The sequence below is a fragment of the Cololabis saira genome, chromosome 2, assembly GCF_033807715.1.
Source record: "Cololabis saira isolate AMF1-May2022 chromosome 2, fColSai1.1, whole genome shotgun sequence".
In the NCBI taxonomy this organism is placed as follows: domain Eukaryota; kingdom Metazoa; phylum Chordata; class Actinopteri; order Beloniformes; family Belonidae; genus Cololabis; species Cololabis saira.
The window spans coordinates 36407069-36434391 of NC_084588.1; the positions used below are offsets into that span (position 1 = coordinate 36407069).

The following is a 27323-nucleotide window of genomic DNA, read 5'->3' on the forward strand; positions in this document are numbered from 1 at the left end:
AGAAGATCACATCACTGACGTCCCGTTTCGGATCTGAACCTGGGGCCCCATTTATAAAAGAGTGTGTAGGATTCATACTAAAAGTGTACATAAACCCAAAAGCCGAAAATGGCGGGCGCAAAATAAAATCCGGATTTATAAAAAATGTTCGCTTTATAAATCACAGTCCAGCTGGAAGGTTGCGCAGGTGAATTCGCCTCATATTCCGCCCTCTACGCGCCCACTTTCTACCATAAATGGGCAATGCAAAGTAGTTCATGACTGTATTTGTATATAAATGACCCTGCTGAGCATGCGCAGCGGCTTCCTGCAGTCTGTTTCTGCTGCGCGTCAGCATGAATGAGACATGTGTCGAGCCGGGCAACCGTGCCACTAAATTTCACGGAGACCGAGATCGAGATGTTGTGGATGAGGTGGAGGCCAGGAAGACAACATTATTTGGTGGTCACAGTAGTGGCATCACTTACATCAACAACGTTGTTGCTGCGCTAAACGCAGTGAGTGCCATGGACAGATCTGTGGCAGAAATTTTAAAAAGAAGTGGTGCAATCTGAAGGTGGAAGCCAAGAGGAGAGTGGCCCGGCACTAATTTGTTCTGTCCTCAGTCAATCTACAGTTGGAAGCGGTGGGTGACGAGGAAGTTCCCGGCACGGCGCGTCCTGGCACCGAGCATGGCGCACCTGGAAGTGGCCGTGTCCTGACTGACGCTGTGCTTCTAACACAGAGGGACACGATCAGCGTTATTATATTATAAGTCTGATAATGATATATTATGTTATGTATCATGTGGTGTACGGAAGGTCAAAGGGACATTATCAAATTTCAACGTGTTTATTTAATTAGTGAAATGAAAAGAAGCAACAAGTGTGTGGAGCAAGATGGTGAAATGAATATATGAGTTGAGTTTGTGAAGCTGCAGTGAGTGCTGTAATTAATCGTTTTCTCCAGGTGGAGGCGCTGTAGGAGCAACAAAGTGTAGTTTTGAATGTAACAGAAGAGAGAAAAGCAGCAACAAGATGTGAAGAGCTGATGTGTTATGACGGTAGTTATTATAAGAGTAGAGGGAGTGTAAAAAGACTGGGTCTCGCTGTATTACTCAGGCTGCACTTCAGCATCTATTCACAGGTGCGACCCCACTACTGAGCGGTACGGGGGATTTGACCTGCTCCGTTTCCGACCTGGGCCGATGCTCCCCTCCTTAGACGACCTGGTGGTCCCGGACTCCCCCAGGATCACCATATCGATACCAAACTTAGTGCGGACACCTGATCGGCATAGTCCACTGCAGCTCAGAGCTCCTGAGCTCAAACGATCCACCAGTCTCAACCTCCCGGTAACTTGGATTACAGGCACGCGCCACCGCACCCGGCAGGGACATCACACACTTATCTGTCTTTTAACTTTTAATAAGGAGATTTTATGTTTTTTCCTCAGACTTGGAAGTTATCTGAAAATGTGATTCCAACATACACATCTACAAATGAATCCAGTGAAAAGCTTTGAAAAAGGGCAAATGAAAAAAGGAAAACGGAGGGTAATTAATTGGAAAAAAAGCAGCTTTCTTCCACCAGTCAGTGGTAGTGTGGCCGAGCGGTCTAAGGCGCTGGATTAAGACTCCAGTCTCATAAGAGGCGTGGGTTCAAATCCCACCACTGCCATCAACAAATGTTTAGAAGCTGATGACTTCACTTTACATCAAATACTTGTTTGTGATGAGCATTGTTTCGGGGACTTTTGTGAACAAATGTTGCAGGAATCCTTCTAAAACTATGTGAACCCTGTAATATCTGAACTCGCACCTGAATGCCGTTAACTGACTCTTCAATTTATAATGTTTGCTGTGACTTGATTGTCGTCCTCTGATGTGGGTCACTTTGGATAAGAAGTTCTTCTAAATGTTCTGTAATGTTAAAATAAAACCTAAAAGCTTAAGGCTTCTCTTCCATGTACCATGTAAACACCTGAAAATGCAGAAGATCACATCACTGACGTCCCGTTTCGGATCTGAACCTGGGGCCCCATTTATAAAAGAGTGTGTAGGATTCATACTAAAAGTGTACATAAACCCAAAAGCCGAAAATGGCGGGCGCAAAATAAAATCCGGATTTATAAAAAATGTTCGCTTTATAAATCACAGTCCAGCTGGAAGGTTGCGCAGGTGAATTCGCCTCATATTCCGCCCTCTACGCGCCCACTTTCTACCATAAATGGGCAATGCAAAGTAGTTCATGACTGTATTTGTATATAAATGACCCTGCTGAGCATGCGCAGCGGCTTCCTGCAGTCTGTTTCTGCTGCGCGTCAGCATGAATGAGACATGTGTCGAGCCGGGCAACCGTGCCACTAAATTTCACGGAGACCGAGATCGAGATGTTGTGGATGAGGTGGAGGCCAGGAAGACAACATTATTTGGTGGTCACAGTAGTGGCATCACTTACATCAACAACGTTGTTGCTGCGCTAAACGCAGTGAGTGCCATGGACAGATCTGTGGCAGAAATTTTAAAAAGAAGTGGTGCAATCTGAAGGTGGAAGCCAAGAGGAGAGTGGCCCGGCACTAATTTGTTCTGTCCTCAGTCAATCTACAGTTGGAAGCGGTGGGTGACGAGGAAGTTCCCGGCACGGCGCGTCCTGGCACCGAGCATGGCGCACCTGGAAGTGGCCGTGTCCTGACTGACGCTGTGCTTCTAACACAGAGGGACACGATCAGCGTTATTATATTATAAGTCTGATAATGATATATTATGTTATGTATCATGTGGTGTACGGAAGGTCAAAGGGACATTATCAAATTTCAACGTGTTTATTTAATTAGTGAAATGAAAAGAAGCAACAAGTGTGTGGAGCAAGATGGTGAAATGAATATATGAGTTGAGTTTGTGAAGCTGCAGTGAGTGCTGGAATTAATCGTTTTCTCCAGGTGGAGGCGCTGTAGGAGCAACAAAGTGTAGTTTTGAATGTAACAGAAGAGAGAAAAGCAGCAACAAGATGTGAAGAGCTGATGTGTTATGACGGTAGTTATTATAAGAGTAGAGGGAGTGTAAAAAGACTGGGTCTCGCTGTATTACTCAGGCTGCACTTCAGCATCTATTCACAGGTGCGACCCCACTACTGAGCGGTACGGGGGATTTGACCTGCTCCGTTTCCGACCTGGGCCGATGCTCCCCTCCTTAGACGACCTGGTGGTCCCGGACTCCCCCAGGATCACCATATCGATACCAAACTTAGTGCGGACACCTGATCGGCATAGTCCACTGCAGCTCAGAGCTCCTGAGCTCAAACGATCCACCAGCCTCAACCTCCCGGTAACTTGGATTACAGGCACGCGCCACCGCACCCGGCAGGGACATCACACACTTATCTGTCTTTTAACTTTTAATAAGGAGATTTTATGTTTTTTCCTCAGACTTGGAAGTTATCTGAAAATGTGATTCCAACATACACATCTACAAATGAATCCAGTGAAAAGCTTTGAAAAAGGGCAAATGAAAAAAGGAAAACGGAGGGGAATTAATTGGAAAAAAAGCAGCTTTCTTCCACCAGTCAGTGGTAGTGTGGCCGAGCGGTCTAAGGCGCTGGATTAAGGCTCCAGTCTCATAAGAGGCGTGGGTTCAAATCCCACCACTGCCATCAACAAATGTTTAGAAGCTGATGACTTCACTTTACATCAAATGCTAAACCTTGTTTGTGATGAGCATTGTTTCAGGGACTTTTGTGAACAAATGTTGCAGGAATCCTTCTAAAACTATGTGAACCCTGTAATATCTGAACTCGCACCTGAATGCCGTTAACTGACTCTTCAATTTATAATGTTTGCTGTGACTTGATTGTCGTCCTCTGATGTGGGTCACTTTGGATAAGAAGTTCTTCTAAATGTTCTGTAATGTTAAAATAAAACCTAAAAGCTTAAGGCTTCTCTTCCATGTACCATGTAAACACCTGAAAATGCAGAAGATCACATCACTGACGTCCCGTTTCGGATCTGAACCTGGGGCCCCATTAATAAAAGAGTGTGTAGGATTCATACTAAAAGTGTACATAAACCCAAAAGCCGAAAATGGCGGGCGCAAAATAAAATCCGGATTTATAAAAAATGTTCGCTTTATAAATCACAGTCCAGCTGGAAGGTTGCGCAGGTGAATTCGCCTCATATTCCGCCCTCTACGCGCCCACTTTCTACCATAAATGGGCAATGCAAAGTAGTTCATGACTGTATTTGTATATAAATGACCCTGCTGAGCATGCGCAGCGGCTTCCTGCAGTCTGTTTCTGCTGCGCGTCAGCATGAATGAGACATGTGTCGAGCCGGGCAACCGTGCCACTAAATTTCACGGAGACCGAGATCGAGATGTTGTGGATGAGGTGGAGGCCAGGAAGACAACATTATTTGGTGGTCACAGTAGTGGCATCACTTACATCAACAACGTTGTTGCTGCGCTAAACGCAGTGAGTGCCATGGACAGATCTGTGGCAGAAATTTTAAAAAGAAGTGGTGCAATCTGAAGGTGGAAGCCAAGAGGAGAGTGGCCCGGCACTAATTTGTTCTGTCCTCAGTCAATCTACAGTTGGAAGCGGTGGGTGACGAGGAAGTTCCCGGCACGGCGCGTCCTGGCACCGAGCATGGCACACCTGGAAGTGGCCGTGTCCTGACTGACGCTGTGCTTCTAACACAGAGGGACACGATCAGCGTTATTATATTATAAGTCTGATAATGATATATTATGTTATGTATCATGTGGTGTACGGAAGGTCAAAGGGACATTATCAAATTTCAACGTGTTTATTTAATTAGTGAAATGAAAAGAAGCAACAAGTGTGTGGAGCAAGATGGTGAAATGAATATATGAGTTGAGTTTGTGAAGCTGCAGTGAGTGCTGTAATTAATCGTTTTCTCCAGGTGGAGGCGCTGTAGGAGCAACAAAGTGTAGTTTTGAATGTAACAGAAGAGAGAAAAGCAGCAACAAGATGTGAAGAGCTGATGTGTTATGACGGTAGTTATTATAAGAGTAGAGGGAGTGTAAAAAGACTGGGTCTCGCTGTATTACTCAGGCTGCACTTCAGCATCTATTCACAGGTGCGACCCCACTACTGAGCGGTACGGGGGATTTGACCTGCTCCGTTTCCGACCTGGGCCGATGCTCCCCTCCTTAGACGACCTGGTGGTCCCGGACTCCCCCAGGATCACCATATCGATACCAAACTTAGTGCGGACACCTGATCGGCATAGTCCACTGCAGCTCAGAGCTCCTGAGCTCAAACGATCCACCAGCCTCAACCTCCCGGTAACTTGGATTACAGGCACGCGCCACCGCACCCGGCAGGGACATCACACACTTATCTGTCTTTTAACTTTTAATAAGGAGATTTTATGTTTTTTCCTCAGACTTGGAAGTTATCTGAAAATGTGATTCCAACATACACATCTACAAATGAATCCAGTGAAAAGCTTTGAAAAAGGGCAAATGAAAAAAGGAAAACGGAGGGGAATTAATTGGAAAAAAAGCAGCTTTCTTCCACCAGTCAGTGGTAGTGTGGCCGAGCGGTCTAAGGCGCTGGATTAAGGCTCCAGTCTCATAAGAGGCGTGGGTTCAAATCCCACCACTGCCATCAACAAATGTTTAGAAGCTGATGACTTCACTTTACATCAAATGCTAAACCTTGTTTGTGATGAGCATTGTTTCAGGGACTTTTGTGAACAAATGTTGCAGGAATCCTTCTAAAACTATGTGAACCCTGTAATATCTGAACTCGCACCTGAATGCCGTTAACTGACTCTTCAATTTATAATGTTTGCTGTGACTTGATTGTCGTCCTCTGATGTGGGTCACTTTGGATAAGAAGTTCTTCTAAATGTTCTGTAATGTTAAAATAAAACCTAAAAGCTTAAGGCTTCTCTTCCATGTACCATGTAAACACCTGAAAATGCAGAAGATCACATCACTGACGTCCCGTTTCGGATCTGAACCTGGGGCCCCATTTATAAAAGAGTGTGTAGGATTCATACTAAAAGTGTACATAAACCCAAAAGCCGAAAATGGCGGGCGCAAAATAAAATCCGGATTTATAAAAAATGTTCGCTTTATAAATCACAGTCCAGCTGGAAGGTTGCGCAGGTGAATTCGCCTCATATTCCGCCCTCTACGCGCCCACTTTCTACCATAAATGGGCAATGCAAAGTAGTTCATGACTGTATTTGTATATAAATGACCCTGCTGAGCATGCGCAGCGGCTTCCTGCAGTCTGTTTCTGCTGCGCGTCAGCATGAATGAGACATGTGTCGAGCCGGGCAACCGTGCCACTAAATTTCACGGAGACCGAGATCGAGATGTTGTGGATGAGGTGGAGGCCAGGAAGACAACATTATTTGGTGGTCACAGTAGTGGCATCACTTACATCAACAACGTTGTTGCTGCGCTAAACGCAGTGAGTGCCATGGACAGATCTGTGGCAGAAATTTTAAAAAGAAGTGGTGCAATCTGAAGGTGGAAGCCAAGAGGAGAGTGGCCCGGCACTAATTTGTTCTGTCCTCAGTCAATCTACAGTTGGAAGCGGTGGGTGACGAGGAAGTTCCCGGCACGGCGCGTCCTGGCACCGAGCATGGCGCACCTGGAAGTGGCCGTGTCCTGACTGACGCTGTGCTTCTAACACAGAGGGACACGATCAGCGTTATTATATTATAAGTCTGATAATGATATATTATGTTATGTATCATGTGGTGTACGGAAGGTCAAAGGGACATTATCAAATTTCAACGTGTTTATTTAATTAGTGAAATGAAAAGAAGCAACAAGTGTGTGGAGCAAGATGGTGAAATGAATATATGAGTTGAGTTTGTGAAGCTGCAGTGAGTGCTGTAATTAATCGTTTTCTCCAGGTGGAGGCGCTGTAGGAGCAACAAAGTGTAGTTTTGAATGTAACAGAAGAGAGAAAAGCAGCAACAAGATGTGAAGAGCTGATGTGTTATGACGGTAGTTATTATAAGAGTAGAGGGAGTGTAAAAAGACTGGGTCTCGCTGTATTACTCAGGCTGCACTTCAGCATCTATTCACAGGTGCGACCCCACTACTGAGCGGTACGGGGGATTTGACCTGCTCCGTTTCCGACCTGGGCCGATGCTCCCCTCCTTAGACGACCTGGTGGTCCCGGACTCCCCCAGGATCACCATATCGATACCAAACTTAGTGCGGACACCTGATCGGCATAGTCCACTGCAGCTCAGAGCTCCTGAGCTCAAACGATCCACCAGCCTCAACCTCCCGGTAACTTGGATTACAGGCACGCGCCACCGCACCCGGCAGGGACATCACACACTTATCTGTCTTTTAACTTTTAATAAGGAGATTTTATGTTTTTTCCTCAGACTTGGAAGTTATCTGAAAATGTGATTCCAACATACACATCTACAAATGAATCCAGTGAAAAGCTTTGAAAAAGGGCAAATGAAAAAAGGAAAACGGAGGGGAATTAATTGGAAAAAAAGCAGCTTTCTTCCACCAGTCAGTGGTAGTGTGGCCGAGCGGTCTAAGGCGCTGGATTAAGGCTCCAGTCTCATAAGAGGCGTGGGTTCAAATCCCACCACTGCCATCAACAAATGTTTAGAAGCTGATGACTTCACTTTACATCAAATGCTAAACCTTGTTTGTGATGAGCATTGTTTCAGGGACTTTTGTGAACAAATGTTGCAGGAATCCTTCTAAAACTATGTGAACCCTGTAATATCTGAACTCGCACCTGAATGCCGTTAACTGACTCTTCAATTTATAATGTTTGCTGTGACTTGATTGTCGTCCTCTGATGTGGGTCACTTTGGATAAGAAGTTCTTCTAAATGTTCTGTAATGTTAAAATAAAACCTAAAAGCTTAAGGCTTCTCTTCCATGTACCATGTAAACACCTGAAAATGCAGAAGATCACATCACTGACGTCCCGTTTCGGATCTGAACCTGGGGCCCCATTTATAAAAGAGTGTGTAGGATTCATACTAAAAGTGTACATAAACCCAAAAGCCGAAAATGGCGGGCGCAAAATAAAATCCGGATTTATAAAAAATGTTCGCTTTATAAATCACAGTCCAGCTGGAAGGTTGCGCAGGTGAATTCGCCTCATATTCCGCCCTCTACGCGCCCACTTTCTACCATAAATGGGCAATGCAAAGTAGTTCATGACTGTATTTGTATATAAATGACCCTGCTGAGCATGCGCAGCGGCTTCCTGCAGTCTGTTTCTGCTGCGCGTCAGCATGAATGAGACATGTGTCGAGCCGGGCAACCGTGCCACTAAATTTCACGGAGACCGAGATCGAGATGTTGTGGATGAGGTGGAGGCCAGGAAGACAACATTATTTGGTGGTCACAGTAGTGGCATCACTTACATCAACAACGTTGTTGCTGCGCTAAACGCAGTGAGTGCCATGGACAGATCTGTGGCAGAAATTTTAAAAAGAAGTGGTGCAATCTGAAGGTGGAAGCCAAGAGGAGAGTGGCCCGGCACTAATTTGTTCTGTCCTCAGTCAATCTACAGTTGGAAGCGGTGGGTGACGAGGAAGTTCCCGGCACGGCGCGTCCTGGCACCGAGCATGGCGCACCTGGAAGTGGCCGTGTCCTGACTGACGCTGTGCTTCTAACACAGAGGGACACGATCAGCGTTATTATATTATAAGTCTGATAATGATATATTATGTTATGTATCATGTGGTGTACGGAAGGTCAAAGGGACATTATCAAATTTCAACGTGTTTATTTAATTAGTGAAATGAAAAGAAGCAACAAGTGTGTGGAGCAAGATGGTGAAATGAATATATGAGTTGAGTTTGTGAAGCTGCAGTGAGTGCTGTAATTAATCGTTTTCTCCAGGTGGAGGCGCTGTAGGAGCAACAAAGTGTAGTTTTGAATGTAACAGAAGAGAGAAAAGCAGCAACAAGATGTGAAGAGCTGATGTGTTATGACGGTAGTTATTATAAGAGTAGAGGGAGTGTAAAAAGACTGGGTCTCGCTGTATTACTCAGGCTGCACTTCAGCATCTATTCACAGGTGCGACCCCACTACTGAGCGGTACGGGGGATTTGACCTGCTCCGTTTCCGACCTGGGCCGATGCTCCCCTCCTTAGACGACCTGGTGGTCCCGGACTCCCCCAGGATCACCATATCGATACCAAACTTAGTGCGGACACCTGATCGGCATAGTCCACTGCAGCTCAGAGCTCCTGAGCTCAAACGATCCACCAGCCTCAACCTCCCGGTAACTTGGATTACAGGCACGCGCCACCGCACCCGGCAGGGACATCACACACTTATCTGTCTTTTAACTTTTAATAAGGAGATTTTATGTTTTTTCCTCAGACTTGGAAGTTATCTGAAAATGTGATTCCAACATACACATCTACAAATGAATCCAGTGAAAAGCTTTGAAAAAGGGCAAATGAAAAAAGGAAAACGGAGGGGAATTAATTGGAAAAAAAGCAGCTTTCTTCCACCAGTCAGTGGTAGTGTGGCCGAGCGGTCTAAGGCGCTGGATTAAGGCTCCAGTCTCATAAGAGGCGTGGGTTCAAATCCCACCACTGCCATCAACAAATGTTTAGAAGCTGATGACTTCACTTTACATCAAATGCTAAACCTTGTTTGTGATGAGCATTGTTTCAGGGACTTTTGTGAACAAATGTTGCAGGAATCCTTCTAAAACTATGTGAACCCTGTAATATCTGAACTCGCACCTGAATGCCGTTAACTGACTCTTCAATTTATAATGTTTGCTGTGACTTGATTGTCGTCCTCTGATGTGGGTCACTTTGGATAAGAAGTTCTTCTAAATGTTCTGTAATGTTAAAATAAAACCTAAAAGCTTAAGGCTTCTCTTCCATGTACCATGTAAACACCTGAAAATGCAGAAGATCACATCACTGACGTCCCGTTTCGGATCTGAACCTGGGGCCCCATTAATAAAAGAGTGTGTAGGATTCATACTAAAAGTGTACATAAACCCAAAAGCCGAAAATGGCGGGCGCAAAATAAAATCCGGATTTATAAAAAATGTTCGCTTTATAAATCACAGTCCAGCTGGAAGGTTGCGCAGGTGAATTCGCCTCATATTCCGCCCTCTACGCGCCCACTTTCTACCATAAATGGGCAATGCAAAGTAGTTCATGACTGTATTTGTATATAAATGACCCTGCTGAGCATGCGCAGCGGCTTCCTGCAGTCTGTTTCTGCTGCGCGTCAGCATGAATGAGACATGTGTCGAGCCGGGCAACCGTGCCACTAAATTTCACGGAGACCGAGATCGAGATGTTGTGGATGAGGTGGAGGCCAGGAAGACAACATTATTTGGTGGTCACAGTAGTGGCATCACTTACATCAACAACGTTGTTGCTGCGCTAAACGCAGTGAGTGCCATGGACAGATCTGTGGCAGAAATTTTAAAAAGAAGTGGTGCAATCTGAAGGTGGAAGCCAAGAGGAGAGTGGCCCGGCACTAATTTGTTCTGTCCTCAGTCAATCTACAGTTGGAAGCGGTGGGTGACGAGGAAGTTCCCGGCACGGCGCGTCCTGGCACCGAGCATGGCGCACCTGGAAGTGGCCGTGTCCTGACTGACGCTGTGCTTCTAACACAGAGGGACACGATCAGCGTTATTATATTATAAGTCTGATAATGATATATTATGTTATGTATCATGTGGTGTACGGAAGGTCAAAGGGACATTAGCAAATTTCAACGTGTTTATTTAATTAGTGAAATGAAAAGAAGCAACAAGTGTGTGGAGCAAGATGGTGAAATGAATATATGAGTTGAGTTTGTGAAGCTGCAGTGAGTGCTGTAATTAATCGTTTTCTCCAGGTGGAGGCGCTGTAGGAGCAACAAAGTGTAGTTTTGAATGTAACAGAAGAGAGAAAAGCAGCAACAAGATGTGAAGAGCTGATGTGTTATGACGGTAGTTATTATAAGAGTAGAGGGAGTGTAAAAAGACTGGGTCTCGCTGTATTACTCAGGCTGCACTTCAGCATCTATTCACAGGTGCGACCCCACTACTGAGCGGTACGGGGGATTTGACCTGCTCCGTTTCCGACCTGGGCCGATGCTCCCCTCCTTAGACGACCTGGTGGTCCCGGACTCCCCCAGGATCACCATATCGATACCAAACTTAGTGCGGACACCTGATCGGCATAGTCCACTGCAGCTCAGAGCTCCTGAGCTCAAACGATCCACCAGCCTCAACCTCCCGGTAACTTGGATTACAGGCACGCGCCACCGCACCCGGCAGGGACATCACACACTTATCTGTCTTTTAACTTTTAATAAGGAGATTTTATGTTTTTTCCTCAGACTTGGAAGTTATCTGAAAATGTGATTCCAACATACACATCTACAAATGAATCCAGTGAAAAGCTTTGAAAAAGGGCAAATGAAAAAAGGAAAACGGAGGGGAATTAATTGGAAAAAAAGCAGCTTTCTGCCACCAGTCAGTGGTAGTGTGGCCGAGCGGTCTAAGGCGCTGGATTAAGGCTCCAGTCTCATAAGAGGCGTGGGTTCAAATCCCACCACTGCCATCAACAAATGTTTAGAAGCTGATGACTTCACTTTACATCAAATGCTTGTTTGTGATGAGCATTGTTTCAGGGACTTTTGTGAACAAATGTTGCAGGAATCCTTCTAAAACTATGTGAACCCTGTAATATCTGAACTCGCACCTGAATGCCGTTAACTGACTCTTCAATTTATAATGTTTGCTGTGACTTGATTGTCGTCCTCTGATGTGGGTCACTTTGGATAAGAAGTTCTTCTAAATGTTCTGTAATGTTAAAATAAAACCTAAAAGCTTAAGGCTTCTCTTCCATGTACCATGTAAACACCTGAAAATGCAGAAGATCACATCACTGACGTCCCGTTTCGGATCTGAACCTGGGGCCCCATTTATAAAAGAGTGTGTAGGATTCATACTAAAAGTGTACATAAACCCAAAAGCCGAAAATGGCGGGCGCAAAATAAAATCCGGATTTATAAAAAATGTTCGCTTTATAAATCACAGTCCAGCTGGAAGGTTGCGCAGGTGAATTCGCCTCATATTCCGCCCTCTACGCGCCCACTTTCTACCATAAATGGGCAATGCAAAGTAGTTCATGACTGTATTTGTATATAAATGACCCTGCTGAGCATGCGCAGCGGCTTCCTGCAGTCTGTTTCTGCTGCGCGTTAGCATGAATGAGACATGTGTCGAGCCGGGCAACCGTGCCACTAAATTTCACGGAGACCGAGATCGAGATGTTGTGGATGAGGTGGAGGCCAGGAAGACAACATTATTTGGTGGTCACAGTAGTGGCATCACTTACATCAACAACGTTGTTGCTGCGCTAAACGCAGTGAGTGCCATGGACAGATCTGTGGCAGAAATTTTAAAAAGAAGTGGTGCAATCTGAAGGTGGAAGCCAAGAGGAGAGTGGCCCGGCACTAATTTGTTCTGTCCTCAGTCAATCTACAGTTGGAAGCGGTGGGTGACGAGGAAGTTCCCGGCACGGCGCGTCCTGGCACCGAGCATGGCGCACCTGGAAGTGGCCGTGTCCTGACTGACGCTGTGCTTCTAACACAGAGGGACACGATCAGCGTTATTATATTATAAGTCTGATAATGATATATTATGTTATGTATCATGTGGTGTACGGAAGGTCAAAGGGACATTAGCAAATTTCAACGTGTTTATTTAATTAGTGAAATGAAAAGAAGCAACAAGTGTGTGGAGCAAGATGGTGAAATGAATATATGAGTTGAGTTTGTGAAGCTGCAGTGAGTGCTGTAATTAATCGTTTTCTCCAGGTGGAGGCGCTGTAGGAGCAACAAAGTGTAGTTTTGAATGTAACAGAAGAGAGAAAAGCAGCAACAAGATGTGAAGAGCTGATGTGTTATGACGGTAGTTATTATAAGAGTAGAGGGAGTGTAAAAAGACTGGGTCTCGCTGTATTACTCAGGCTGCACTTCAGCATCTATTCACAGGTGCGACCCCACTACTGAGCGGTACGGGGGATTTGACCTGCTCCGTTTCCGACCTGGGCCGATGCTCCCCTCCTTAGACGACCTGGTGGTCCCGGACTCCCCCAGGATCACCATATCGATACCAAACTTAGTGCGGACACCTGATCGGCATAGTCCACTGCAGCTCAGAGCTCCTGAGCTCAAACGATCCACCAGCCTCAACCTCCCGGTAACTTGGATTACAGGCACGCGCCACCGCACCCGGCAGGGACATCACACACTTATCTGTCTTTTAACTTTTAATAAGGAAAACGGAGGGGAATTAATTGGAAAAAAAGCAGCTTTCTTCCACCAGTCAGTGGTAGTGTGGCCGAGCGGTCTAAGGTGCTGGATTAAGGCTCCAGTCTCATAAGAGGCGTGGGTTCAAATCCCACCACTGCCATCAACAAATGTTTAGAAGCTGATGACTTCACTTTACATCAAATGCTAAACCTTGTTTGTGATGAGCATTGTTTCAGGGACTTTTGTGAACAAATGTTGCAGGAATCCTTCTAAAACTATGTGAACCCTGTAATATCTGAACTCGCACCTGAATGCCGTTAACTGACTCTTCAATTTATAATGTTTGCTGTGACTTGATTGTCGTCCTCTGATGTGGGTCACTTTGGATAAGAAGTTCTTCTAAATGTTCTGTAATGTTAAAATAAAACCTAAAAGCTTAAGGCTTCTCTTCCATGTACCATGTAAACACCTGAAAATGCAGAAGATCACATCACTGACGTCCCGTTTCGGATCTGAACCTGGGGCCCCATTTATAAAAGAGTGTGTAGGATTCATACTAAAAGTGTACATAAACCCAAAAGCCGAAAATGGCGGGCGCAAAATAAAATCCGGATTTATAAAAAATGTTCGCTTTATAAATCACAGTCCAGCTGGAAGGTTGCGCAGGTGAATTCGCCTCATATTCCGCCCTCTACGCGCCCACTTTCTACCATAAATGGGCAATGCAAAGTAGTTCATGACTGTATTTGTATATAAATGACCCTGCTGAGCATGCGCAGCGGCTTCCTGCAGTCTGTTTCTGCTGCGCGTCAGCATGAATGAGACATGTGTCGAGCCGGGCAACCGTGCCACTAAATTTCACGGAGACCGAGATCGAGATGTTGTGGATGAGGTGGAGGCCAGGAAGACAACATTATTTGGTGGTCACAGTAGTGGCATCACTTACATCAACAACGTTGTTGCTGCGCTAAACGCAGTGAGTGCCATGGACAGATCTGTGGCAGAAATTTTAAAAAGAAGTGGTGCAATCTGAAGGTGGAAGCCAAGAGGAGAGTGGCCCGGCACTAATTTGTTCTGTCCTCAGTCAATCTACAGTTGGAAGCGGTGGGTGACGAGGAAGTTCCCGGCACGGCGCGTCCTGGCACCGAGCATGGCGCACCTGGAAGTGGCCGTGTCCTGACTGACGCTGTGCTTCTAACACAGAGGGACACGATCAGCGTTATTATATTATAAGTCTGATAATGATATATTATGTTATGTATCATGTGGTGTACGGAAGGTCAAAGGGACATTATCAAATTTCAACGTGTTTATTTAATTAGTGAAATGAAAAGAAGCAACAAGTGTGTGGAGCAAGATGGTGAAATGAATATATGAGTTGAGTTTGTGAAGCTGCAGTGAGTGCTGTAATTAATCGTTTTCTCCAGGTGGAGGCGCTGTAGGAGCAACAAAGTGTAGTTTTGAATGTAACAGAAGAGAGAAAAGCAGCAACAAGATGTGAAGAGCTGATGTGTTATGACGGTAGTTATTATAAGAGTAGAGGGAGTGTAAAAAGACTGGGTCTCGCTGTATTACTCAGGCTGCACTTCAGCATCTATTCACAGGTGCGACCCCACTACTGAGCGGTACGGGGGATTTGACCTGCTCCGTTTCCGACCTGGGCCGATGCTCCCCTCCTTAGACGACCTGGTGGTCCCGGACTCCCCCAGGATCACCATATCGATACCAAACTTAGTGCGGACACCTGATCGGCATAGTCCACTGCAGCTCAGAGCTCCTGAGCTCAAACGATCCACCAGTCTCAACCTCCCGGTAACTTGGATTACAGGCACGCGCCACCGCACCCGGCAGGGACATCACACACTTATCTGTCTTTTAACTTTTAATAAGGAGATTTTATGTTTTTTCCTCAGACTTGGAAGTTATCTGAAAATGTGATTCCAACATACACATCTACAAATGAATCCAGTGAAAAGCTTTGAAAAAGGGCAAATGAAAAAAGGAAAACGGAGGGTAATTAATTGGAAAAAAAGCAGCTTTCTTCCACCAGTCAGTGGTAGTGTGGCCGAGCGGTCTAAGGCGCTGGATTAAGACTCCAGTCTCATAAGAGGCGTGGGTTCAAATCCCACCACTGCCATCAACAAATGTTTAGAAGCTGATGACTTCACTTTACATCAAATACTTGTTTGTGATGAGCATTGTTTCGGGGACTTTTGTGAACAAATGTTGCAGGAATCCTTCTAAAACTATGTGAACCCTGTAATATCTGAACTCGCACCTGAATGCCGTTAACTGACTCTTCAATTTATAATGTTTGCTGTGACTTGATTGTCGTCCTCTGATGTGGGTCACTTTGGATAAGAAGTTCTTCTAAATGTTCTGTAATGTTAAAATAAAACCTAAAAGCTTAAGGCTTCTCTTCCATGTACCATGTAAACACCTGAAAATGCAGAAGATCACATCACTGACGTCCCGTTTCGGATCTGAACCTGGGGCCCCATTTATAAAAGAGTGTGTAGGATTCATACTAAAAGTGTACATAAACCCAAAAGCCGAAAATGGCGGGCGCAAAATAAAATCCGGATTTATAAAAAATGTTCGCTTTATAAATCACAGTCCAGCTGGAAGGTTGCGCAGGTGAATTCGCCTCATATTCCGCCCTCTACGCGCCCACTTTCTACCATAAATGGGCAATGCAAAGTAGTTCATGACTGTATTTGTATATAAATGACCCTGCTGAGCATGCGCAGCGGCTTCCTGCAGTCTGTTTCTGCTGCGCGTCAGCATGAATGAGACATGTGTCGAGCCGGGCAACCGTGCCACTAAATTTCACGGAGACCGAGATCGAGATGTTGTGGATGAGGTGGAGGCCAGGAAGACAACATTATTTGGTGGTCACAGTAGTGGCATCACTTACATCAACAACGTTGTTGCTGCGCTAAACGCAGTGAGTGCCATGGACAGATCTGTGGCAGAAATTTTAAAAAGAAGTGGTGCAATCTGAAGGTGGAAGCCAAGAGGAGAGTGGCCCGGCACTAATTTGTTCTGTCCTCAGTCAATCTACAGTTGGAAGCGGTGGGTGACGAGGAAGTTCCCGGCACGGCGCGTCCTGGCACCGAGCATGGCGCACCTGGAAGTGGCCGTGTCCTGACTGACGCTGTGCTTCTAACACAGAGGGACACGATCAGCGTTATTATATTATAAGTCTGATAATGATATATTATGTTATGTATCATGTGGTGTACGGAAGGTCAAAGGGACATTATCAAATTTCAACGTGTTTATTTAATTAGTGAAATGGAAAGAAGCAACAAGTGTGTGGAGCAAGATGGTGAAATGAATATATGAGTTGAGTTTGTGAAGCTGCAGTGAGTGCTGTAATTAATCGTTTTCTCCAGGTGGAGGCGCTGTAGGAGCAACAAAGTGTAGTTTTGAATGTAACAGAAGAGAGAAAAGCAGCAACAAGATGTGAAGAGCTGATGTGTTATGACGGTAGTTATTATAAGAGTAGAGGGAGTGTAAAAAGACTGGGTCTCGCTGTATTACTCAGGCTGCACTTCAGCATCTATTCACAGGTGCGACCCCACTACTGAGCGGTACGGGGGATTTGACCTGCTCCGTTTCCGACCTGGGCCGATGCTCCCCTCCTTAGACGACCTGGTGGTCCCGGACTCCCCCAGGATCACCATATCGATACCAAACTTAGTGCGGACACCTGATCGGCATAGTCCACTGCAGCTCAGAGCTCCTGAGCTCAAACGATCCACCAGCCTCAACCTCCCGGTAACTTGGATTACAGGCACGCGCCACCGCACCCGGCAGGGACATCACACACTTATCTGTCTTTTAACTTTTAATAAGGAGATTTTATGTTTTTTCCTCAGACTTGGAAGTTATCTGAAAATGTGATTCCAACATACACATCTACAAATGAATCCAGTGAAAAGCTTTGAAAAAGGGCAAATGAAAAAAGGAAAACGGAGGGGAATTAATTGGAAAAAAAGCAGCTTTCTTCCACCAGTCAGTGGTAGTGTGGCCGAGCGGTCTAAGGCGCTGGATTAAGGCTCCAGTCTCATAAGAGGCGTGGGTTCAAATCCCACCACTGCCATCAACAAATGTTTAGAAGCTGATGACTTCACTTTACATCAAATGCTAAACCTTGTTTGTGATGAGCATTGTTTCAGGGACTTTTGTGAACAAATGTTGCAGGAATCCTTCTAAAACTATGTGAACCCTGTAATATCTGAACTCGCACCTGAATGCCGTTAACTGACTCTTCAATTTATAATGTTTGCTGTGACTTGATTGTCGTCCTCTGATGTGGGTCACTTTGGATAAGAAGTTCTTCTAAATGTTCTGTAATGTTAAAATAAAACCTAAAAGCTTAAGGCTTCTCTTCCATGTACCATGTAAACACCTGAAAATGCAGAAGATCACATCACTGACGTCCCGTTTCGGATCTGAACCTGGGGCCCCATTTATAAAAGAGTGTGTAGGATTCATACTAAAAGTGTACATAAACCCAAAAGCCGAAAATGGCGGGCGCAAAATAAAATCCGGATTTATAAAAAATGTTCGCTTTATAAATCACAGTCCAGCTGGAAGGTTGCGCAGGTGAATTCGCCTCATATTCCGCCCTCTACGCGCCCACTTTCTACCATAAATGGGCAATGCAAAGTAGTTCATGACTGTATTTGTATATAAATGACCCTGCTGAGCATGCACAGCGGCTTCCTGCAGTCTGTTTCTGCTGCGCGTCAGCATGAATGAGACATGTGTCGAGCCGGGCAACCGTGCCACTAAATTTCACGGAGACCGAGATCGAGATGTTGTGGATGAGGTGGAGGCCAGGAAGACAACATTATTTGGTGGTCACAGTAGTGGCATCACTTACATCAACAACGTTGTTGCTGCGCTAAACGCAGTGAGTGCCATGGACAGATCTGTGGCAGAAATTTTAAAAAGAAGTGGTGCAATCTGAAGGTGGAAGCCAAGAGGAGAGTGGCCCGGCACTAATTTGTTCTGTCCTCAGTCAATCTACAGTTGGAAGCGGTGGGTGACGAGGAAGTTCCCGGCACGGCGCGTCCTGGCACCGAGCATGGCGCACCTGGAAGTGGCCGTGTCCTGACTGACGCTGTGCTTCTAACACAGAGGGACACGATCAGCGTTATTATATTATAAGTCTGATAATGATATATTATGTTATGTATCATGTGGTGTACGGAAGGTCAAAGGGACATTATCAAATTTCAACGTGTTTATTTAATTAGTGAAATGAAAAGAAGCAACAAGTGTGTGGAGCAAGATGGTGAAATGAATATATGAGTTGAGTTTGTGAAGCTGCAGTGTGTGCTGTAATTAATCGTTTTAAATCTATTGAAATATGGATCATCTCTCTGGTCTTAATATAGGTAACTTAGCCACTCAGTTTTCTGTCCAGTTATTCACCTAGTTGTAAATAACGTGTTAAAGACGTGTATCAGGTTTTTCCACAACACAGACCACATATAAGTTTTCTCCTGACAACCCATACATACTTGTACATATTCTTTATGGTTGTCTTCTGTATTGATGTCATTATTCTTTATTTATGTATTTCATCACTAAAAAAGGCTATTTAAAAAAACAAACTAAATTGAACTGCAACAATTTCCTCTTTTATAGAAGTTGTCATGCTTTCACCCTTGCAGGCGGTTAATTATTCAAATGGATTTGATTTAAAGAATAAAGGCCCGGTTTCACAGACAAGGCTTAAGCCTAGTCTCAGACTAAAATGCTGTTTGAGCTGGCTTAACTTTAAGTCACTTGCACAGACATATCTTAAAATAGTCATAGATTTAGTCTGTTCTGGATTAAACAAAGCCAATTGCAGGATGGTGGATTAGAGCTACTCTAGGACTAAATTGAAGTTTATATTAATCCTGCAAAGAGGCAGGTTTAACTTCAGCTTAGTACTGTTTGTGAAAGGGAGCACAGATGTTTTGGGAGCATGGAGTATTTGGAATATCTAAATGAAGACCAATATTCGCTACAGAGGCCAGCCAGACAAATACTTGTGGATAGGAGTAATCCATTGAATCAGTTTGATGAAATAACTTTCCGAAACCGCTTTCGTATGTACAAAGAAGATGTACTGGAGATAATTACTTTGCTTGAGCCTAGACTTTCCTCCATGTCTCATAAAGGAAGGCCTGTACCCAGTTCTCTCCAAGTTCTGATAACTTTGAGATTCTTGGCATCTGGAACCTTTCATCGTGAAACTGGTGATTTGTGTGGTGTCAGCAAAGCAACAGTGTTTAGAATAGTTCACAATGTCTGCAGTGCCATTTGTGAACTGAGAAATCTGTACATTAAGTTCCCTGATGCTGCTGAGCAAACCAACTATAAATCGTGATTCTACGAATATGGGAACTTCCCAGGAGTGATTGGCTGTATTGATGGATGTCATGTTGAAATCAAGTGTCCATCAACTCCTGATGCTGAGGAGTACAGGAACCGTAAGAACTGGTTTTCCATCAATGTTCAGGCTGTATGCACTCCCAATTTAGAGTTTTCAAACATTGTCGCCCGTTTGAAGGGAGCAACACATGACTCAAGGATTTTTCACAACTCTTCATTGTGTGCTCAGTTTGAGAGAGGGCAACATAGCGGAATACTAATTGGTGACAGTGCATATGCGCAGAGTTCCTATTTATTCACACCTTGGCCACATCCCACAACAACTGAGCAGCAAAGATATAACAAAGCTCATATTCGCACTAGAGGGATGATCAAGCGTATGTTTGGAGTGTGGAAAAATCAATTCCAGTGTTTATCCAATACACTTCATTTTGAGCCAAGAATATGCTGCAAGGTGATCATTGCTACAGCTGTGCTGCACAACTACCTGAAGCTGTACAACTACCTAAAGCAGTATAATTGTCCTGACCCTCCAATGGAAGACCAGAATGATTCAGATGTGCCCATGCCAGTCCAACAAGGACTTGCACTCAGAGCTGCTTTCACATTGCAGTGCAATAGTGTGCTGAAAAATTAAATGAGAAACTCAACCAAGGCTGTCCTAAAATTTAGGTTGTGGTGACTACAATACTCACACTCTTGTCAAGTGTATTTCATTACATTACATAGCTATCTCATGCATCTTTCTTTGAACAACTCTCTCTTCTAATGTTATATCCAATTCGACCTATAGAATTCTCATTTTCATGTCATGCTCTTCTTTCAGATATTTCATTTTCTGCTCATGAACTTCTAAGGCTAACTTTTCATGCATTGACATCCTTTTTGGTCTCTGCTGGAAGGTTTTGGCAGCATCTTTTCTCTGGGATGCCATGCCAGATGTGGAGGGTGCACAGTCACTGTGCACTGGCTCTTCCACCAGGGTTAGAATAATATCCTCTGGGAAAAGAACACCGTTAGATACAAAAGTGTGGTTACATTTTAATTTGCATTGAATTCACTGCAAATGGCAGCCCAAGCATTGTTCTTCTTATGTTCAACAGCAGCACTATGCCCTTTACTTTCAATAACAGCATGATTTCCCAAAATTTGTTTAAGTAGAGTTTTTTTTCATACTCAGTATAGTTCTTTGAGCGTGTTCTTTTAGCTTCAACCATGTTTGGTGTCAAAATTCCCTCCAGCAAAACTGTCCTCAATTCCATTCCAGGTTTTTGTGAGCACCATTATGCTAACAGACTGTGCTCCCACTTAAGCTAATGAGGTGTTCTGCTTTAAGCTTACTCCAGGACTCCACAGTCTGGGACTAACTAAGACAAATATAAGCCACGCTCATGCAAGCCACTTAAATTACCTAGCTTTACTAGTCTGACTTAGGCCTAATCCTGGCTTGATATAAGCCTTGTCTGTGAAACCGGGCCATAATCTCTTAATTCCTCTGGGAGAAGCAACAGTGCACTTAGTTTTTCACATGCCGCTTCTGCATTTTGTCTTGGTGTTTATTAAGTGAATAATGACTGACTCATATTGTTAATCTGAATTGGTATTTGCCTAATGTTAACACTGATATGTGATGACATTAAAAGTATGACATGAATTTGGCTTCATTTCACCACCTCACCGTCTGCGTCACCAGTTCCCCATATCTTCAAAATGTTCGTGCACTAGGATCAAAGTTTGCTACGACATGCACTACAGCCATAAATTGTGAACGTAATTTAAAGGGGACCTATTATGAAAAACACGTTTTCTCTTGCTTTAACATATATAAAGTGGTCTCCCCTCAGCCTGCCAACTCAGAGAGCAACCAAATTCTGCAGTGATGAGCCAGTGTGATGTGGCTTCTACGAGCCGTTAAGATTCTGCGCCCTTTCGTTACGATTTACATCGGTTGGCCTCCCATGTGTGAAACCACACCAACAACTAACTCTGGCCGGAACAACAACAACTCCGCCGGCTGGAGCTTCTGCCATTTTTCCGTAGCGGTGTTTGGAGTTTGTGTTTTTGCTTCTTTAATGAGGTTGAGTCACAAACCCAGTCCAACCTGGCGGCCATAAACAAGATCTCCACTGTGTCTGTAGCTTTTAATCTTTCTCTGCTGCTCCACCTTAATTTTGACCAAAATAATCAAAACAATGTTAAAATTTTTTTAGAAACATCATTTATTTCTAGTTTTCCATCTAAAAATATACATCAAAAGCTGGCACAACAACCACAAAAAAAGAAGTCAAATGTTTTTCATTCCAAGTGAAATTAATGATTGTTTCATTTCACAAATTTCTTCAAAGGTTCGACACACAGAACATGTTTTTAAGACTGTATCATGACATGCGTCTGGACTTTATCTTAATATGTAGCCCAACTATAATAATAATCTCTGACATTTGCATCCAAGACTGAAAAGTTCAAAAGTAAATCTTTAAATATTCTATATAAATGCATGTTTTTAAATGCATTTTTTTGTAAATGTAAAGCAAAAAATGAACTTGGGAGCATGTTAATCAATGCTGTGAACCACATCAATAAATAACATTCTGTATATTCTCCTGCTTGTAAAAGTACTAGTACTAGGTTTGGCTGTCCCAGGAAGACACCAAGATCACTTCAAATGGTAAAAAATGAGTACAAGAATATGACATATGTAGATAGTGAACTGGACTCCACGAGCAGCTTGAAAATACTTTTAAATGTAATTCTCACATAACTTTTTTTTTTTACCCGTTCAACGCAAATGCAATCCAGTATTTCCCTTTCCAAAAGCTTGATTGCAGGTAGAAATGTCTCTCTAGCTTCTATAGGAGCTCCTAAGTTTAGTAAAACTAGCTTCTCCAGCCACCGAACGATTGGGAACTTGATCTGAAAGAACAAATGATCAACAAAGCAGAAACAAAGAAATTCAATCCTTGAAAGTGCAACAGTATTGGTAATATAACACTTTGAGTGAGTCTATTTTCCCTTTACTGGATCTGAAGAAAAAAAAAATTCCATCAGCAATTTTCAAATATTTTTGACTTGTAATAATCAAAACAGCTGAATGAGCAACTTCCAAAAGTAGTAGCGTGGCAGTTATTGGCAGGGGTTTCAAACCGCCATCATTAAAAAGTATTTATTGAATATATTTTTTTTACATGATCAAATATTTTACTTATTTCTTGCGTGGTGATTTTATTTGGAGTGCCAGGAAGGCAGGAAGGTTAGATAGGTGGTATTAAATCAGAAAGACACTGATGTGGAAGAAAAGATGTGTGCTTTAGCAAAGCTTAGTCCCTCAGGCACATGGCGCTGCAGACACAGAAATCTGGGTCTATTTACTGATCAGTGCAGTGTGAAATGCAGAATTTAAACTACAAGTACTGACCACACTTACTGGTTTGATCCAAAAGTGTTTCCAGAAAACCCTGCAAAACAAAAAAAGTGATAAAATCAGTGATAGAAAACTGTTAACTGACATGCCAAAAGATAGATGTTTAATATCAGTGAGTAACAGATGTGTCTGAGGGGCAAGTGGATGGTATGATGTATTAATAACAACCACAAAGATAATGACATATGCAAAATAAAGATAAACTATGAAGACAAATGGAGAGAGCAACATAACAATTGCATAGAAGTGACGGGGCTAAGTATGACAAGGCATCCAACCAGGGTTATGTATGGATGCAAACTCAAAGGTACTTCTCTTGTTGTATGCATCCAGGAACTGGTACCTGGTCATTTTTAAGCCTTGAAAGAATGCTAACCCAAACATTAGACACGTACTCAACGCGGTTTCAGACCAGAAAATGCTCTGATAGTGGGAACTGGCCTACTGACACCAATTCAGCCACTAATATGCTGCATTTAACTAAACTCTTCAAAGGAACAGAAAGTGGGGGGCCACTAAAAATAAATGCAAACAAAGTAAATGTATCACCTCCTGTCTGTGGCTGCTGTCCAAAGCTTGAGAACGTATTGGGCTGACTTCCAAATCCAGTGCCCTGCTGGGCCAAGCCCCCGAATGATGGGGCACTCTGAGTGGCTAAAGCACCAAAGGAGGGGGCGCTGGGTGAGGAAAACCTGAAAACAGAGGCAGACACAGGAGCTGTGTTAAAGTAACACAAAAAAAATTCAACTAAATATTACACAGAAAACTTGAGCGGGACCTTCTGAGACTAAATGACGGAGAGCATCCAACTGCCATGAATTAAATCTGTAATATATAAAGACGGCAATACAGAAGTATGGAACAGAGGACAACATTATGTCCGTCCTTACACATGTAAGCAAGACAGAATGTTCAAGATGGGGTTTGTGTGTAGGATTGAGAAACTAAAATAAAAGAAAAAAGAACGTAATCCCTTCTGCAGGACCACACCCACTGATTCCCAAGAGAGAAAAGAGTATAAGCAAAACAGAGAGGGAGATAGAGGGAGCAGGCCCGTATAATCTGCTCCTGCACAAAGATATGTAGTTTCAGGCTTGTAGCCATGTTCACTGCTATAAAAACACATGCACATGGCAGACAAGAAGTTAATAACGCTGGCAAAATGACTATCAAAATCCTGTTCAAAGTTAAATTTGAATTTAATTTGTTGGGAGTTGTAAAGAATTTCTCCTTCAGTGCCTATAATACATAGTGGTAAACTGTCCATCTGTTATATTTGAGGGAAAAGCTGTACAAATAACCTACTTTCTAGCAGCATCATCTGTATATTTCAAATGTTAGTATTTCTGTTTGCAGACCCTAAGCGGGCGCAGTTGACCAAACTGGAACAAAACAAAGAGTCTCAGAAACGACGACTAAGCTCTGAGATAAAGCTGGTGGACGAATTGACAGTTAAATACATGAAAACAACCAAAACAATGACAATTAAAGCTACAAGCAGGGATGAACGGGCCCTCGCACCCTTGTGCACGTTCAGGCGTGTTGCAGTGGAAGCGCTTGTATGACTTGCATGTAGATGTCTTCAGGCCTGGACATTTATTTATATCAAACCATTCAAAAGTTATGGCAGAAAGTAGGAACTATCAAATATGGACCAATCACATGAAGGGGGGGGGTGCGCTTTTTGGCGTCTATCGTCGCGACGGTAACGCTTTTGACTGAGAAAAGTAATGCGCGTCGTAGCAGGATCTAGACGCACATTTTGATGTATAACACACCTGGGTGCACGTTACGGTTTGGGCGAAGAAGCAGCCAAAGCAATGGCATAAATTGCGCCAAAATTACACAATTAATTCAAAATGGCCAACTTCTTTTTTTCTTAAATATCCATGTTATTTTTTTTTTTTTTATATACTAGTATTTCTTATCATTTATTTTTCTTCTCCTTCTTCTTATTATTGTATATACTGTTTATAGTGTTTTTATTATTACTGTGTGATAACTATTTTTATTGATGCCTCTTGTTTTTTGCACTATCCCCTTTGCTGCTGTAATCTGCAAATTTCCCCTCTGTGGGACTATTAAAGGATTTTTTATCTTATCTTTCCTGTTCGGCTTCGGCCATGGTGCCAAGAGACTTTTCTTTAAGTTGCGACATGATACAGGTGTGTACCGATTTTCGTGCACGTACGTCAAACCGTATTGTGGGGCTTCAGGCAGAAAGTTTTATTTGTATGGACCAATCAGATAAAGGGGGGACGCGCTTTTTTGGCATATATCGTCGCTATAGTAACGCTTTTGACTGAGAAAAGTAATGCGCTCCGTCGCTGGATGGAGACTAGGGCTGGGCGATTATACGATCTCGATTTGTGATCGCGATCAAATTAAGTTCGATCACGGTGATCAGCTGTGGGTATACTTTCTCGATCACGTGCAAAACATGCTGCAGCAAAGTGCACGACAACCAATCACAACCCGCTTTCCTGGCACCGCGCTGTCTGCATTAATTGATCATGTATGACATGCCGCGGCAAGTTGCATGACCATAGGCAGTAAAGTAGTCACATCTGCCTCCCCTGCACTGGTGGAGCAAGCGTGACCAGAGAGAATAAAACTACAAGACAACAACCGCAGGCTAGCGTTAGCTTAGCTTCGAGCCGACCGGGACTCACGGTTAGCGGTTATTTATTTATTTATTTCGCCGGACAACTTCTTCCGAGCGTACAGGAGGAGGGTGTGATGGATTCACAAAATGCCCTTCGTGATGGATGTATTGTGTATTCGAACCGCACTCATTAAAGTTGTGATTCGCTCTGCTTGTACCACAAATTACTCATCACCGCCGACTTCAGAAACTCCGCGGCCCCGACATGGGTGTGTGTGTGCGTGCGTGCGTACGTGCGTGCGTGTGTGCGCGCTCAGCGGAGTGAATGTGTCGGAGCGCGGAGGCAACAAGCAGAGCTCAGCAGATGACGCCGTAGGCTCTGCGTTGGTGTAACGCGGGACCATAAATCAGCCTTAAGTCCCTTTAGGCTAATACTGTGAGAAATAACCTCTCATAATAGCGGTACTACAGTTAATAAATGTAATAAAACTGCCGTTTCTGCTGGCTACTGAGTCCTGTAAGTGGCGAGTGAGTTTTAACTCCTTAATTACCAACCAGCGTCAGAGTCACGCACAGTACACAAACTGTGATGTTAGAGAGCCACCTGTTGGTCAATTTAAGCAACCGCATCGCCAGCTGCTTGACAGTGGCTCAACTCATATTAGTTTACTGTTTTTGTTTTTAATAATGTCATTGCAATTTTATCTATGCAATTGTGAAAAAAATGGCAAAATAAACGAAAAACTGTGAACAACCGCATTCCGTAGGCTATTCGGTACTCAGTATTCAGCCAAGTCTTTAAATTTTATTCCGCTTCAGTTTCGGCCTCAAATTTTCATTTTGGTGCATCCCTAGTTTTTTCGGTGGGTACCACTGGTAGCATTCTGGATTCTTGTTAAAACATGCTATTTGCTTTATTTGTTAATAAAAAAAAAACTAATCTCTGGTTTCTTTCTATTTTATTCCAGAAGGGAGGGGGGATCTTCTGATTTAAAAAAATCGTGATTAAAAATCGAGATCATTCAATATGGGAAAAAAAATCGTGATCACTTTTTTTGCCATATCGCCCACCCCTAATGGAGACGCACATTTTGATGTATAACACACCTGGGTGCATGTTAAGGTTAGGGCCGTATTAACGGCCGAAGAAGTGGCATAAATTGCGCCAAAATTACATGATTCATTGAAAATGGCCGACTTCCTGTTCGGTTTCGGCCATGGCGCCAAGAGACTTTTCTTTAAGTTGCGACATGATACAGGTGTGTATCGATTTTCGTGCATGTACGTCAAACCGTATTGTGGGGCTTGAGGCACGAAGTTTTCTAGGGGGCGCTGTTTAGCCATTTGGCGACGCCCATTAAAAATCACATTTTTCACCAGGCCTGGCTTGCGTGCAAAATAAAAACGAGAAAAGAAAAATAAAAACGAGAAAAATTAAAATTCCTACAGATACAATAGGGCCTTCGCACTGTCAGTGGTCGGGCCCTAACAAAAATAACAACAACATATCCTTAAGCTGGATGTCTGTAATTCCTAAACGTCTGGCCACATAAAAGCTCATTTTTGAGTAAATACTGACTTACAATAATATCTATTTATTAAAAAAAAACACACTTGCATGTCAAGTGAAGCCAAATGTGTATCAAGAATATTTTTGAGGGG

At 43.6% G+C, this 27323-nt stretch overlaps 1 protein-coding gene and 9 non-coding genes across 13 annotated transcripts in view; 9 read left to right on the top strand and 1 right to left on the bottom strand.

Moving 5' to 3' along the window:
- Positions 1 to 1576: 1576 nt before the first annotated feature.
- Positions 1577 to 1658, top strand: trnal-aag (transfer RNA leucine (anticodon AAG)). The gene has a single exon. It is a non-coding gene; the product is annotated as a tRNA-Leu (tRNA).
- Positions 1659 to 3547: 1889 nt separating this feature from the next.
- Positions 3548 to 3629, top strand: trnal-aag (transfer RNA leucine (anticodon AAG)). Its single transcript has one exon. It is a non-coding gene; the product is annotated as a tRNA-Leu (tRNA).
- A 1895-nt stretch (positions 3630 to 5524) lies between these two features.
- On the top strand, positions 5525 to 5606 carry trnal-aag (transfer RNA leucine (anticodon AAG)). The gene has a single exon. It is a non-coding gene; the product is annotated as a tRNA-Leu (tRNA).
- Positions 5607 to 7501: 1895 nt separating this feature from the next.
- trnal-aag (transfer RNA leucine (anticodon AAG)) lies at positions 7502 to 7583 on the top strand. The gene has a single exon. It is a non-coding gene; the product is annotated as a tRNA-Leu (tRNA).
- Positions 7584 to 9478: 1895 nt separating this feature from the next.
- trnal-aag (transfer RNA leucine (anticodon AAG)) lies at positions 9479 to 9560 on the top strand. Its single transcript has one exon. It is a non-coding gene; the product is annotated as a tRNA-Leu (tRNA).
- A 1895-nt stretch (positions 9561 to 11455) lies between these two features.
- On the top strand, positions 11456 to 11537 carry trnal-aag (transfer RNA leucine (anticodon AAG)). Its single transcript has one exon. It is a non-coding gene; the product is annotated as a tRNA-Leu (tRNA).
- Positions 11538 to 13314: 1777 nt separating this feature from the next.
- On the top strand, positions 13315 to 13396 carry trnal-aag (transfer RNA leucine (anticodon AAG)). Its single transcript has one exon. It is a non-coding gene; the product is annotated as a tRNA-Leu (tRNA).
- Positions 13397 to 15291: 1895 nt separating this feature from the next.
- On the top strand, positions 15292 to 15373 carry trnal-aag (transfer RNA leucine (anticodon AAG)). The gene has a single exon. It is a non-coding gene; the product is annotated as a tRNA-Leu (tRNA).
- A 1889-nt stretch (positions 15374 to 17262) lies between these two features.
- trnal-aag (transfer RNA leucine (anticodon AAG)) lies at positions 17263 to 17344 on the top strand. The gene has a single exon. It is a non-coding gene; the product is annotated as a tRNA-Leu (tRNA).
- A 4521-nt stretch (positions 17345 to 21865) lies between these two features.
- LOC133463173 (nuclear pore complex protein Nup214-like) overlaps positions 21866 to 27323 on the bottom strand; it is a 36200-nt gene continuing 30742 nt past the window's right edge. For 3 of the 4 annotated variants that reach the window (XM_061744542.1, XM_061744540.1, XM_061744561.1), the window contains 3 exons: positions 23606 to 23748; positions 23060 to 23090; positions 21866 to 22548 (listed from right to left, as the gene is read on the bottom strand). In XM_061744542.1, coding sequence (XP_061600526.1) covers positions 22512 to 22548; positions 23060 to 23090; positions 23606 to 23748 — 211 coding nt within the window. In that variant the 3' untranslated portion in view covers positions 21866 to 22511. Of the gene's footprint in view, positions 22549 to 23050; positions 23091 to 23605; positions 23749 to 27323 lie in introns of all 4 variants that reach the window. The other variant, XM_061744552.1, reaches the window with a different exon arrangement.